General features: G+C 41.9%; 1 protein-coding gene across 1 annotated transcript in view; it reads right to left on the bottom strand.

Moving 5' to 3' along the window:
• Nucleotides 1-420: 420 nt before the first annotated feature.
• The window catches only part of LOC122791854 (ADP ribosylation factor like GTPase 14 effector protein), a 183,598-nt gene continuing 170,389 nt past the window's right edge, over nucleotides 421-13,629 (bottom strand). The window contains 1 exon segment of the mRNA XM_044059829.1: nucleotides 421-1,229. Coding sequence (XP_043915764.1) covers nucleotides 1,191-1,229 — 39 coding nt within the window. The 3' untranslated portion in view covers nucleotides 421-1,190.

Here is a 13,629-nt window from a genome sequence, read left to right as displayed (position 1 = left end):
TGGCAAAAAATATCCCAGACATATGTGGTTATTCAGTGGTTATTACAAAGACATACTAAAAAATTAACTACCAAGTCAGCAATTAGATTGCATTCTGAGAACAGTATCATTTCAATGCAGTAGCCAGTCAACTGTAATCACTTCAAAAAAAAAAAAAAAAAAAAAAAACAGACAAAATTCTTTTGCAGCTACCTAAAAGCTGGACCTCCATTTCCTATTTGTGTGGAGTTTACTTGATCTGGTATCTGTGTAGATTTCACTATCTATATATAAAAAAAAAGTCTCGATAAACTGGCTACTTCAAACTGTCTTTACTCTTATGGTCCGGGCTGCAGCAGAAGGTGATACATGGTGGGTTAACTTGCAAAGTTAATGAATTAAATTCATAAGCAGTTATGAAATATACCAAGAACCAAAAGCTTATTAAATTATTTTTTTTTTTATTATTAAAGTCAGAAGATAAAGGAAATGTCAGTTTCTTAAACGGTTTTAGGGAAATGTGCAGACCTGGACATAACATAAGATATACTTTTGCCACTAGCTATAAAATATTTTTGCCAGCCAAGTATATTTTACATAACAGTTTATGAAGACAACAAAAAATTATTTTGTGAAAACACATGCTGTTTTTTTCTTGCTGCGACCAAAAAATAAAATACAGTGTGTGTTCTTGAGGTGCACCTAATACAATATACATTTTTATGACATCGAACAGCTACAAATATTTACAGTTTTGCTTTAGAGAATCTTGTAATACAAACCAATACTGCTGAAACAAAGGGCACAATGCACTTTTCTGACTTACAGATGATGCATTCTGGAAGCAAATTTTTACACAGCACCTCAGAGGTGCTGCATTTCAATTTACTCCCAAGTGGAATGGTCATATTCAGAAAACCTTTGGTGAAGTTTTTACACTGAAACCTGCCTTAAAAATGGAAGAAGCTAGACATAAAATCATGAAGATGCATCTGGAAAAGGAACACTGTCAAATGAATGCAATAAACCCTTCTCAAAATTATAGAAAAAAGTGTCACACAATCCAGTGCAGATGGCAAGATCATGGAGACTGCTTGAGTTAAGTTGTCGTCTTCCTCAGCCTATCAGGAGTCCACTGCGATCTCTCACCTTCCTGTTGGGGTTTATTTAAAAATAAAAACAAAAAATAAGCAGCCAAGATGTACTTCCGACTAGGTAATGGTGCGCTTCGGCGTGTCTTGAAGTCTGAACTAAAAAAAGTTAAGAATAATATCAACATGTAAAATTTCCTGAACAGTACATTCATATGGTGTTAATGGAATCTGTGGATGTACTACCTTAGCATATCAGAAACATTAACTGGTACTGCTAGAACATCAAAAAGTGTTTGTGGCAATACTGAAGGGTGCTATGATAAAAGATCAGGACTTAAGCAAACTGACCCTTCATATTACTGCAAATTAGCAGTCAGAATCCTAAACAAATGCAGTGCTACACAGAATACAGTACTACGAAGTAAAAAATTGTCAACCGCAAATATTTTAGGTGGCGCCATACCTGATGGCAAACAAGTACAGATGTGTGGCTACCACCCGTACACTTTTACTAAACTAATTACGACAAGTCTCTACTTTCTGAAGCACAAAGCTAATGGTCAGTAAAAGCAAGTTTGAACATGGCAAATCGACTAAAAAGCTAGCTTTTAAAGAATTGGCTAATTTTAAATCAATAAAACGTATCACAATGAAATATATTTGCATGCAGCTTTACATGACAGGGAAAAACGGTTTAGCTTTGGCAGTCCTTTATGTACCACAAAACAGCATTAGATTGTTTTAAACCATTAGAATACATATTCAAACGTAAAAATGGTCAAAGCTATGACTGGATGAGAAGGTGCACTTCCACTAGCTCTAATCTCAGTGAATGACAATGAACCAAAGCCAAACAAAGACAAAATAAAGCCTATTAATAAAGGTTTGCCTGCTAGACTGAATGGGAAAAGGAGTTTTAATAAAGTAGTAATTAGGTTGTACCACAATGCTTTAGCTTAAACAGGAAACCTTTACTAGTCAGTGGCCAAATTGACTTTCGTATCATTATGAATTTCAGGGTTTTAAAATTTTAAGCGTTTTACAGAGTTTGGAAATAATTTGAGTAGAAAAGCTGATGTGGTGTGATTAGTGCCCTAAGAAATGTAATTAGTCAACACCAATAAGTTGCATGCAGAGACTTTATAGAACAGACTATTAGTTAACCGCTTACAAAATATGCACAAGAAATGCATCAGATTCTATTCCTGTAGGACAAAAAGTGCTACTAATTAAGATGTGCACTACATGGAATTACGCAAATGGTTAATGCTTAAATGATGGATCTTGCATAGTTTCAGCATGTCATGCATCCAAAACTCCAGCAATGACATCCAGTGCTGTGAAAAAAAAATAAGTTGCATCATTACCCACACTAAGTATGGATAAGACTCCATTGCTAATTCCAAGTAAATATGTCAACATTCAATGGTGTTCTGCAGGACACAGCCCCTAGCCTCACCAAAATGAAAAAAAAAAACTTGTACATTAAGAGAGACTATATTGAGCACAACTGAATACCAAAAACACACTCCTACAGTATTTTCAATGTCAACATCCTGAATAGTGCCCTACGTGCACTTGACATACTTCAACTTTTATGCAACAATGTCCAGAATTCACCAGCAAAATGTTTGACACTTTATACATATTTTCAAAAAAAAAAAAAAAAAAAAGACTATATTTGCATATTATTTTTTGTTTTATTTAAAATGTCTGAATGAAGGTATTCATAAAACTATATTGCTTTGAGCAAGAAGATTACTGTTGATAAAGAATTCCTGACATATGGGAACTACTTTTAGCAGGCCTCATTCTTTCTACTCTGATCTCTGAAGTAGTCAGACACAACCAGTATTGGATTGATCAGCTCCTTAATCCTAAGTAATCAATAGGATGCTTGGCTGTAAAGGTGAGACAAACCTATACCACCTTATAAATTCATATACTTTACTATACACACACTAAGCAGGAAAGCAAACCATGTGCTCAAGTTCCACACTTCAGGGCACACAAGGTAAGGCTAGGAAAGAAGCCATCTTCAACTGAACACCAACAGAAGGGTCCAAGGTGCCAGTGCCAGTCAAAGCAGCCTGAAGTGCTCTTTGTGCCAAACTATGCTAAAAATAGACTACCAGTTTTTCCACCAAGCCCCTAGAGGTGGTAAAAAAATATGTCTGGAAAATACATGAGAACAAAGTGAGGGTTAGCCCCTCCTGCAGCAGTGACAGTTATTTGAACACAGGGTATTTTCACATGACTGTATGTGCTAATTGTAAGAGAGCTTCTGATACAAGGGAAGAATGCTGAAGCAGTTAAACTTTCCAAATAGAGAAGACCAATCCCGGACTTGAGGGGGAGGGTGGCTTACAGCATTCCCTAAGTACATACAGTTGTGTCACACTTGCCACAATTACAGATGTTCAAGTAGATCAATGTTGCAGGACTGATTCTTGGGTCTTTTACCATACAGAAGCCAGTTTACCAGCCAGATTTACATCATCCCTAGCTGATGAATGTACAAGGATCAATGCTTGGACATTGGGGTACAAGATCTTCCATCGGCACCTTTTTCATGTCTTTCTAAGCAGTGTGCAAGCAGTCTGATAGCCAAGGACATATGACCTCCCCACGTCTGTGTTAGCTAGGGTAGTAGGAGGGAGAGCAGATGAAGGATCTATATATTAGGTCTATTATTTTCTGCGACTGAAAGTATATTGTGTATTCCATATGCATCTATTCAGCTCTGTACTTGCTTTTGTACTTGTGCTTGTACAATAACTGTACAATATTTTGTTTGTTCTGTTTGAGCTTTTCTCACCAGGCCTCCACTGGAAATGGAGTTCTAACCCAGTGGACTTTCCTGGTCAACAAATATCAATAAATAATAAATATATGAAGGAGGGAGAAGGGTCACAGCAGACAGATGGGTTGAAGGGTGGGAACGTGTACTGCAACAATGATCTACTTGAACATCCACAGCTATGCCAACACAACTGTACTGTTCTTAGTCGTCAATGTTGCAGTACCAATTCTTGAGAGGGCTCCCAAAGCAAGTGGAACGGTTGTAGGAGATGCTGTTAACCCTCAGGAAATAAGGTTTTGCAGGATGACTATAGCAAAAGTACAGTTGTGTACACTTACCATAAATGTAGATGTTAGAGTGTTATTCACTGTTGCAGTCATCACATTTGGGTTATCTGCTTGCAGGAGCCCTCAGTCGGCCTGATTAACAAAGTCTTGGGTCCTGCATCAGTTGCTGTCCATGCAGCAGACACCATTACATCTGTTTTTCTTGCCCCAGATATCAGGTGCCCCCCTAATGGGAAGCAATTAAATCTATAAATATACACTCTTATACCTCCAACAAAAAAGCAAATACATCAAATAGCTTTTGAGCATAGTTAAGGAGAGTACAGGTACAGCCAAAGAAAAGTAAGGAGGCAGGAGGGAGGGTAACCAGGACTGCAACAGTGAATACATTCTAACACATACATTTATGGTAAGTGCACACAACTGTACTATGTTCATGTTTCACTGTTGCAGTCATCACATTTGGGTAGATTCCCAAAGCGAAGGATGGGAGGAGGAATTTAGATAGCATTAGGACCAGCTATAAGGCCCTGCAAGACTGCAGTGGCAAAACCAGCTCTGGATTTAGAGAAAATTGGCAGATGGTAATGCTTGGTGAAAGTATGTACAGAACTCAGGTAGCAGCTTCTAGGATGTCCCTGGTACGGACGCCTCTGAAAAAGGCTGTAGAGGTAGATGCAGCCCTGGTTGAGTGTGGTCTGATCACCTGTGGGATAGGTTTTCCATGGTGCATGTAGCAGAAATGAATGCAATGGCCTATCCATTTGGAAATTGTTTGCTTTGAAATAGCCTTCCCCTCTGCCCCTGTAGCAAATGCCATCAGCAGTTCTGATTTCCTTTGAAGTTTAGTCCTGCCCAAGTAGAATCCAAGTTGTCTGTGCACATCTAAGGAGTGCAGTATCCGTTCCCCTTTGTTCTGTGGATTAGGAAAGAAGGTTGGCAAATGAATGGACTGATTAAGAGCCACACTGAATACCACCTTGGGCAAGGAGGGATTGGTCCTGAGGGACACTGTCCGCATGAAAGATGATGAAAGGCTCCACTGCCATAAGGGCCTGTAATTCAGATACCCTTCTTGCTGAAGTGATTGCTAAAAGGAAAGCTGTTTTCCAAGAAAGGAATTTTAAGTCTGCAGTAGCAGCTGGCTCGAAAGGAGAAGAGTGAGTTTCTCCAATACAAAGTTAAGGTCCCAGGCTGGAGTTGGCGCTCTCCTGGGTGGTCGTACATTTTTTGCCCCCTCTGAGGAATTGCTTGAGCAGTGCATGAGAGAAGAGAGGAGGTTTTTGTGTTATAATGAGCTGAAATGGCTGAGGCATGAATTTTGATGGAGGAGAATGACAGGCCCTTGTGAAGCATCTCAGTTAAGTATTGTAAAATCCGAGGTAACATTGGGCACTGCTGTGCTCATCCCTTGAGATTGGTTCCAAGCACAGAATCTTTTCCATTTTTCAGCATAAGATTTTCTAGTACTGGGCCTCCTTGTCTCTAAAATGATATCCATCACTGGTTTACTGACGGATGGTAAAGGAGAGATTAGGTAATTAGCCAGGTTGCTAGGTTCAGTGTTTGTAGCTGAGGGTTCAGAACCTGGTTTTCCTGCTGAAACAATAGGGTAGGGGTCTGAGGCAGGTGCCATGGGGCCAACAGAGACACACTGCGCAAGAGGAGGTACCCAGTGTTGGCGTGGCCAGTCTGGTGCAATCAAAATCGTCCTTGGTTTGTCTTGTTTGATCTTTAGTAGTACTTTGGAGAGCAGAAGGACAGAGCATCCACTTTCCAAGCTTGTTTGTGGGGAGTCCTTGTGCAAAATTTGTCCAAATGATAGTTCTGGGGGGAGGCAAACCAGTCTATGTCTGGGCTCCCCCATTTGCTTGTCAACATGTTGAAAATGCTTGGTTCCAGTTTCCACTCATGTGGGTCCATGAGGTTTCTGCTTAGTTCATCTGCCAGTGTATTTAGTTTTCCTGGCAGGAAATGAGCTTGTAGATGCACTTGGTAGCTCAGGGCTGTGTTCCACAATGCCATGGCTAGTCTGCAGAGGGGGTAAGAATGTGTACCCCCTTGATTGTTTACATACCACATAACAGTGGTGTTGTCCAGCTTTACCATTAATTGTCCTGGAAGAATGTGGTCCTTGAAGGCTGTCAGAGCAGTCTGTACAGCTAACATTTCTTTTTGATTGATATGCAGGTGCATTTGACTTGGGTCCCATTTGCCCTGAATGAACTTTCCTGCCAGGTGAGCCCCCCATGCATAGTCTGATGGGTCTGTTAGGGTTTGGGGGGCAGGGGGTAATGTGAATGGTAGTCCCTGGCTCTGGTGGCAGGCCTCTGTCAACCAAAGGAACTCTAGGCATAGGCAAGGTATGATAAGAATCATTGCTTCTAGATCCTGAGAATGTTGACACCATAGGCTTTTTAGATACCACTGTAGTTTCCTCATATGCAGTCTTGCATATGGAATTAGAAGAATGCAGGAGGCCATGAACCCAAAGGCTTGTAGTATTTGTCTTGCAGACAGCAGGGTTTTTGTGGCCACTTTTTTGAAGTAGGTTGTCAAATGAATTTTTCTCTGGCGTGAGGAAAACCATCTGGGAAGTTGTATTCAAGCTTGCTCCCAGGAATGTAATTTGTTGATAGGGTACCAGGTATGATTTTTCATTTATGGTGTACCCCAGACAAGTTAGCACCCTTCGTACAAAGGCCAGATGATTCAAAAGTAGGTCCTGGCTTTCTGCCTGAATGAAATAATCGCCTAGGTATGGGTATATTTGAAAATCTCTTTGCCTGCAAAATGCAATGACTGGAGCTAGGCACGTTGTGAATACCCTGGGCGCAGTAGACAAGCCAAAGGGCCGTGCAGAGAACTAATAGTGCGAGCAGCCTGCTTTGAAGTGTAGGTATCTTCTACAAGATTCCCCGATTGGGATGTGCAGGTACGTTTCCTTTAAATCTAGTGTTGCCAACCAGGCGTCTTTGCCTAGCATAGGGAGCAACTGGTGAAGAGGCAGCATCTTGAATTTTGGAATCAAAAAGGTGTAGACAGGTCCAGGATAGGACGCCATGAATTTTTTTTTTCTGGGTACCAGGAAAAGTCCCCAGTAAAAACCTTGTCCCTTTTCCTCTTCTGGTACTAATTGAATAGCCCCCATGCTTAAGAAAGAAAGTACTTGCTTTTGGGCCTCTGCTCACTGATTTGGGAGTAGATCTGGCCACCTGCTTTGTGTTGGTAACATGTGGAAGTGAAATCTGTATCCCTGGGACACTATATTTAAAACCCATTTGTCCTGGGTAATGAGTTCCCAGTTCTTTGCATGAAAAGCAATCTTTTCCCCTCAAGGGGCAGTCGGTTGAGAAGTGCTCTGAAGTTTTAAAAATAAGTCATTGAGACAGTTTACCATGGGGGGGTTATTACTCCCACATTTGGAAGTGAAGGCCCCCCACTGCTTAGTCCTGTGCGTACCCTGGACTGAAGCCTGGGAGCTCTGCTGGATCTGGGTTTGGACTGAGGTCTGAGAGGCAAGAAAGGACCAATTCTTGGAAGGAAAATTGGTACTAAACCTTGGAGGTTGTACTTCTAAAAAATCTTTAACAGTTTGCATAGATTTAGCTTTTTTCTCCATCTTTAAGAACTTCTGCCTTGTTGCCAAACAGGCGGTCCTGGTTTAAGGAAGCATCCAGTAATTTCGCTTTAACATGACCTGGCAAGGATTGCTCCTTAAGCTAAGCATGCCTTCTAAGTACAGACCCAGTTACAGCAGCCCTGCAAGATTCCTCTAGTGAATCAAAACCACATTGCAAAGTATGTTTTCCAACTTGTTCAGCTGAATGCAGTAAATCTTCATTTTCAGCACAATAAGGAATCAACATTTTCTGTTTAAGCAATCCAATAATATGCTGCTGATACTTTAACATATGAAACTACCAGTTTAAGGCCCTAATGGCCAAAGCTGTAGAAGTGTATACCTTCTTACCCCATCTATCCAGTGCCCTGGAGTCTCGATCAGAGAGGGAAGGATTTTTGGCAGTAGTAGCTTTAATGCCCTTGGGGTCCCTGTGAAATGGTCTCAGGATCCGCAGTAGGATTTTTAAAAAGTAACTTGTGAGAATCTTATCAGGTTTTCTGGGAACAGGAGGTAAAGAGTCAGGGGCAAAGCTAGATTCCAAAAAGGCATCAACAATGGCTAGTACAGGAGGTATGGCTAAAGGCCTGTGTTGGGGCAGGAGTAAGAAATCCCTAAGCCTCTTTTTAGAATCAGAGAAATCCTGACTTTCCCCAACAAATATGCTCCCTGATAGTATGCGAGGTTTCACGAAGAGAAATCCTCTGGAGGGGAAACAGAGGGAATAGAGTCCTCAGCATCAGAATCCTCATAGGTAGATAAGGGTAAATCCTGGTCATCAGTGGAAACAGAAAATTCAGAATCCTGGTCAGAAGTATCATAAGCAAACTCAGTCCTAGGTCTCTTAGAGGGGGAAGGCTGGCTTCCCCTGATTAAAGTAATAAGGTCTTCAGCCATTCTTATCATTTGTTTTTTTCGGCATAGAGGCCTGACCATGCGGTCTGGGCATCAGTTTTTTAGGCATGGTTCAAGATTCAGGCCTTTAAGAAGATGGCGTTGGTTTAATACACAAGTCAGTAGGCCTGAATACACCCTCAGAAGCCAGTGCCTGCACAGCGGCTCCGGACTCATCTGCAGGTTCCACAGATGAAGCATCTCGCGGCATACTGGACTCTGCTCCGGACTCATCTGCAGGTTCCACAGATGAAGCATCTCGCGGCATACTGGACTCCGAATGGGTCTCAGTACAGGCCTGCGAATCTGAAGTAGCGGGTATCCGGGGCTGCGAAAGTGCCTCAGAGTACCGAACTGGCTTAGGAGAAGCATTGTCAGCAGCTATGGACCTAGGCGGCCTGTCTCTTGTCTATCTTTGCGTTTTTTTCAGAATGTCAGTAGTTTGATGGCTTACCGAAGACATATCAGGATAACTGAACAGAGCACCAAAATATTTAGAAGCAAAAATATACCGACAACAGATAGTTTGTGGTTTAAATAAGGCACAAAACCGACAGCGAGGCAAGTCGTGGTCAGGGCCTAGGCAAGGAATACAGTACGAATGAAAATCTTTATGGAGGCATTTGCTTTCCACAAGTAATGCAATTATTTACTTTTACTGACATCGGTTAAGAGCAAGAAAGTTTCCCCACAGGGTACTTGGCGTGAAACTCGAAAATGAAAATTTCAGGAGTCGGCCGACCGGCACTTGCAAACTGCTTCGAGCACCGCACAGCAAGAAAGACTGATGTAATGGCGTCCGCTGCATGTTTTATACCCCCCGACGACCTGACGTCACAGAAGGGACAGCAACTGACGCAGGACCCAAGACTTAATCAGGCCGACTGAGGGCTACTGCAAGCAGATAACCCAAATGTGACGACTGCAACAGTAAAGCATAAAGAACTTCATGGCTCTAGCGCTTGAGGCAATGCATAAATGTAGTGTTTTGTAAAGATAGTTTTGTAAAGATGTGCACAGAGTCCCATGTGGTGCCTTTACAATGGCCCGTGTAGGAACTCCGAGGAAGGCAGTGGTAGCTACCCAGTGCCTCATGGAATGGGCTTTGAACATGACCAGGAAGAAGTTTTACATTTAGAGTGCAACAGAACCTAACGCAACTGGCTATCCAATTGTATATGGTTTATTTGGAGACAGGTTTGCCCCTTTTCCGCTTCATAACAGCAACCAAGAGATGCTCTGCTCTATTTAGGGTTTTTAACCTGCCCAAGTATCCGATTGTCTGACATTCCAAGGAAAGGATTTGCACTGCTTTGTTCGGAGGGTTGGGAAAGAAAACTAGCAGGTGGATAAACTAATTTAGAGAAAGCTCCAATTCCATATTTATCATGAAAAACAGACTAGTTCTAAGGGTTACCCTATACTGTGAAAAACTATTTGTACATAAGGGCTATAAGCTTAGATACTTACCTTGCAGAAGTGATGGCAATTAAGAAGGTGGTCTTCCAAGTAAGCATCTTTAATGGGGCAGATGATGCTGGTTCAAATTGAGGAAGGGTGTTTTTCCAACATGCAGTTGAGATCCCAGATAGGAACTGGGCGCCTTCCAGGTGGCTTCAAGTGAATGACTTTTTAGAAACAGCTTCAGGTGGGGGTCAGAGTAAACAGGAGGGGGGGAATGGGGTAGAAGCATGCACCTTAATTCTAAGCTCAAAAATGTATTGCTGGACTGAACTGATGTCTGCCTGTGAAGAGCTAGTGCTCTTGCTATGGTACCAGATGGAGAAGCTCTTCTATTTTGCTTGGTATGATTTTCTGATGGTAGATTTCCTTGCTGCTTTAAGAATGGTTAGTGCCTCAGAGGGGTAGTTGACATTTTTGGTGTTAACACCCAATCTTCCAGACTGTCAGTGAGTGTGGCTAGGTAATGATGGAATAATGAGCCCCTGACTTTGATGAGGAGGTCTAAGATAGAATCTCCCTTATGAGAGTCAAAAGGAGAAAACACCAGTGTTGCCTTGTCAGTATGGAGCAGTAGGAATCATGCTCTATCTTTCTTGATGTTTATCAATATCCTGGGAATCAAAGGTTAAGAGTGGAAAGGCATACAAAAACAGGTTGGTGCATTTAAATGAGACTGCATTATTCTCCATGTCCCTGCCTGCTGGGTTCTGGAGCAGAGCCTCTAAAGATGTCCATTTTGTTGGAAGGCAAAAAGGTGCCCACTGTAAGATTAAGGCCAGGAAAGTCTCCCTTCTTCAGCATCCATTTGCAGGGGTCCAGAAGATCCCTGCTTAAGGGGTCTGCCATGGTACTGTTCTGCTAAACAGTCCGTTTCAGATCACACTCAGACAATCTTCACAGACAGCACAAGGGATAGGAAAGGGTGCCCCTTGTTTATGTACCATAACTGGTGTTGTCTGTACACTTCTGTAAAGCTCCTGGTATTAGCTTCTGTTGAAAGGCTTTCATTGCTAGGTAGATGGCCAACAACTCTTGGTTGATATGCAACTTCCTCTGACTTGGGGTACAGATGCCCTGTACCTTCAAGATCCTCACGCAAGTCCCACAGGTAGTGTCCGAGCTGTCTGTAGTGATGGCCTTGTTTGACTTTAGCAGAGAAAAGTTTGTACCTGGACTCTGTAAAAATGGTATTTCCATAGCAGCTCCTTTAATCATGGAAAGAGAGGCAGGGATATTTCCAGGGACACTGAATGCTGTTCCCATGAGTTTGTTTTGGAACCATTGAGCACTCATGTAGCTTTGAAAGGGGATCACTCTTACTTTCCCCAAATGGTTTGGTTTTCTAATACCGTGATGGCAGTGAACCCCATTCCTAAGTCAAGTTCAGTTTCATTCTTTGATGTCAGCTATTGCTCGTCGCAGGACACACAAATGTGCCCAAGTAATAACTCCTTCTGCAATTCATACCGAGTTACAAACATTAGTGGCATATCTAAATATGATTGTAGACTCTTATAAGTCCGGTTGCTCCTACTACTATTGGAACCTAAGTATCTTTATTCCACATTGCTGTCATTTCAGCCTGCAAATCCTGATATTTTAGGACTTTGAAATCGCCATACCCAGTGACTACAGTGTCTTGGATACAGAGAGAGACAATGATCAGTGCTACTTTTCTCTTCTTTTCTTGGACCACTATATCTGGTTTTCTAGCACCTATCTTTTGAACTGTTGGTAATGGATGATCCCATGTGATGTAGACTTGTTTTCTATGATGCTTTGGGGATCATGTTTCCAGTTTATTTCAACCACTTCAATACCAAAATGTTTTGGGGATTGTGCACACATTATGGTATTTAAGAGGCTGAAAAACACTGGAAACATGAGCCATAAAGCATCATAGAAAATGAAGTCTTCTTTCTATATTATTCTGCCTTTCAGTGTACAGCTCTTCTGCCATTAGAACGTTGCAACCAGCAACGAGGTGTACAACTGTTTCAAATTTGTTTTTTTACAAAAAAGGTAGTTTTGTCTTACCATAACATTCCATGTGTCTTGTTGATCTTCATCCATTCATCACCGATGGGGTTTGGTTCTGAGCTCTCGGAACCAAGTTGGCATCATAACAAAGCTCGCGCCAGCTAAAAACTCGAGCTAAGAATTATCCATAATCCCCTTCTGGTTACCTCCGATAGAGTTTGCCCTAACAAGTAAAGGAGAAGGCTTTTCAGAGCAAAAACCTTATCCAGGAAGTGAACCCAAAAATCCCCCAGGAGCCTCTAGGAGGGGGAAGGAGGGTGGGACGTGATGAATGGATGAAAAACAACACAGATGGAATGTTATGGTAAGACATAACTTCTTTATCTGATGTTGTTAAATCTTCATTCCATTCATCACTGATGGGACAGAGTCCCCAGCTACCTTAAATCCATGGATGGCCCTATAGAAGAGCATTCCTGATCAACACTGAACCAAAAGACCCCCTTCCCCTGGAGAACAGATCCAACTTGTAACGAGTGATAAAGGTACAGGGGAGCCCATGTAGCTGCTGCAAAGATGTTGTCCATCGAAGCTCTGGAGTGGAATGCCACAGAAGTTGCATTGATCTGGTGGAGTGAGCCCGGATGTTTGGCGGAACAGGTTTCCTTTCTAGGTTAGAAATGAAGATTATACAGTCTGAGCCATTTGGAGAAAGTCACTTTAGAGACGGACTTTCCCACTTTTGGACCAAAAAAGAATTAATTGATCTGATTTCCTGATTGTTTTTGTTCTGTCCAAGTAAAATCTCAATTGTCTGAACATTCAGTAAATGTACACAATACTCTCCCTTGTTGGAAAATTTTGGAAAAAACACAGGCAAATCAATAGTCTGATTAATGGAGAGCTTGGAAATTACTTTGGGCAGGAAGAAAGGATTGGTCTGTAGAGATACTCTTGTCCTTGTGAAAAATCAAATAAGGATGCTTGGTACAAAGAGGTTGGAGCTTGGAAATGTGTCTGGCCGAAGTAATAGTCACCAGAAAAAGATTTCCAGGATAGAAACTTGATGTCACATGTGGCTGCCAACTCGAAGGGGGACCGTGTCAAAGATTGCAAGAGAAGTGTGGGTTCTGTGGGCTGCTTAACTGGACGTCTTGATTGACAGATTCCTTTCAAAAAGGTTTTGCTCAAACCATGAGAAATTAAAAAGGAGTCACCAAAACCATCATGAAAATTCAAAATGGCAGCTAAATGAACATGAATAGGTGATGCTGCGGCACCCTCCTCGAAGTTAGATAGGTACTGGAGTACAGCAGGGATGGGTGCAGAAAAGGGATCTAGTTCTCTCGGTCTAGACCAAATTGAAAATCTTTTCCCATTTATCAGCATAAAGTTTCCTGGTGGATGGTTTATGCAAAGCCAGAATAATGTCACATACTGGAGAGGAAAGATTACAATGCCTGGCGATCACTGGAAGTGTAAAAGTCAAGCTGTGAGCTTGAGGCT

This window comes from Protopterus annectens, chromosome 17.part0 (genome assembly GCF_019279795.1).
Source record: "Protopterus annectens isolate FY-2018-M chromosome 17.part0, PAN1.0, whole genome shotgun sequence".
In the NCBI taxonomy this organism is placed as follows: domain Eukaryota; kingdom Metazoa; phylum Chordata; order Ceratodontiformes; family Protopteridae; genus Protopterus; species Protopterus annectens.
Note: the sequence above shows the minus strand (reverse complement) of the source record. Positions and strands in the feature narration are given on the sequence as shown.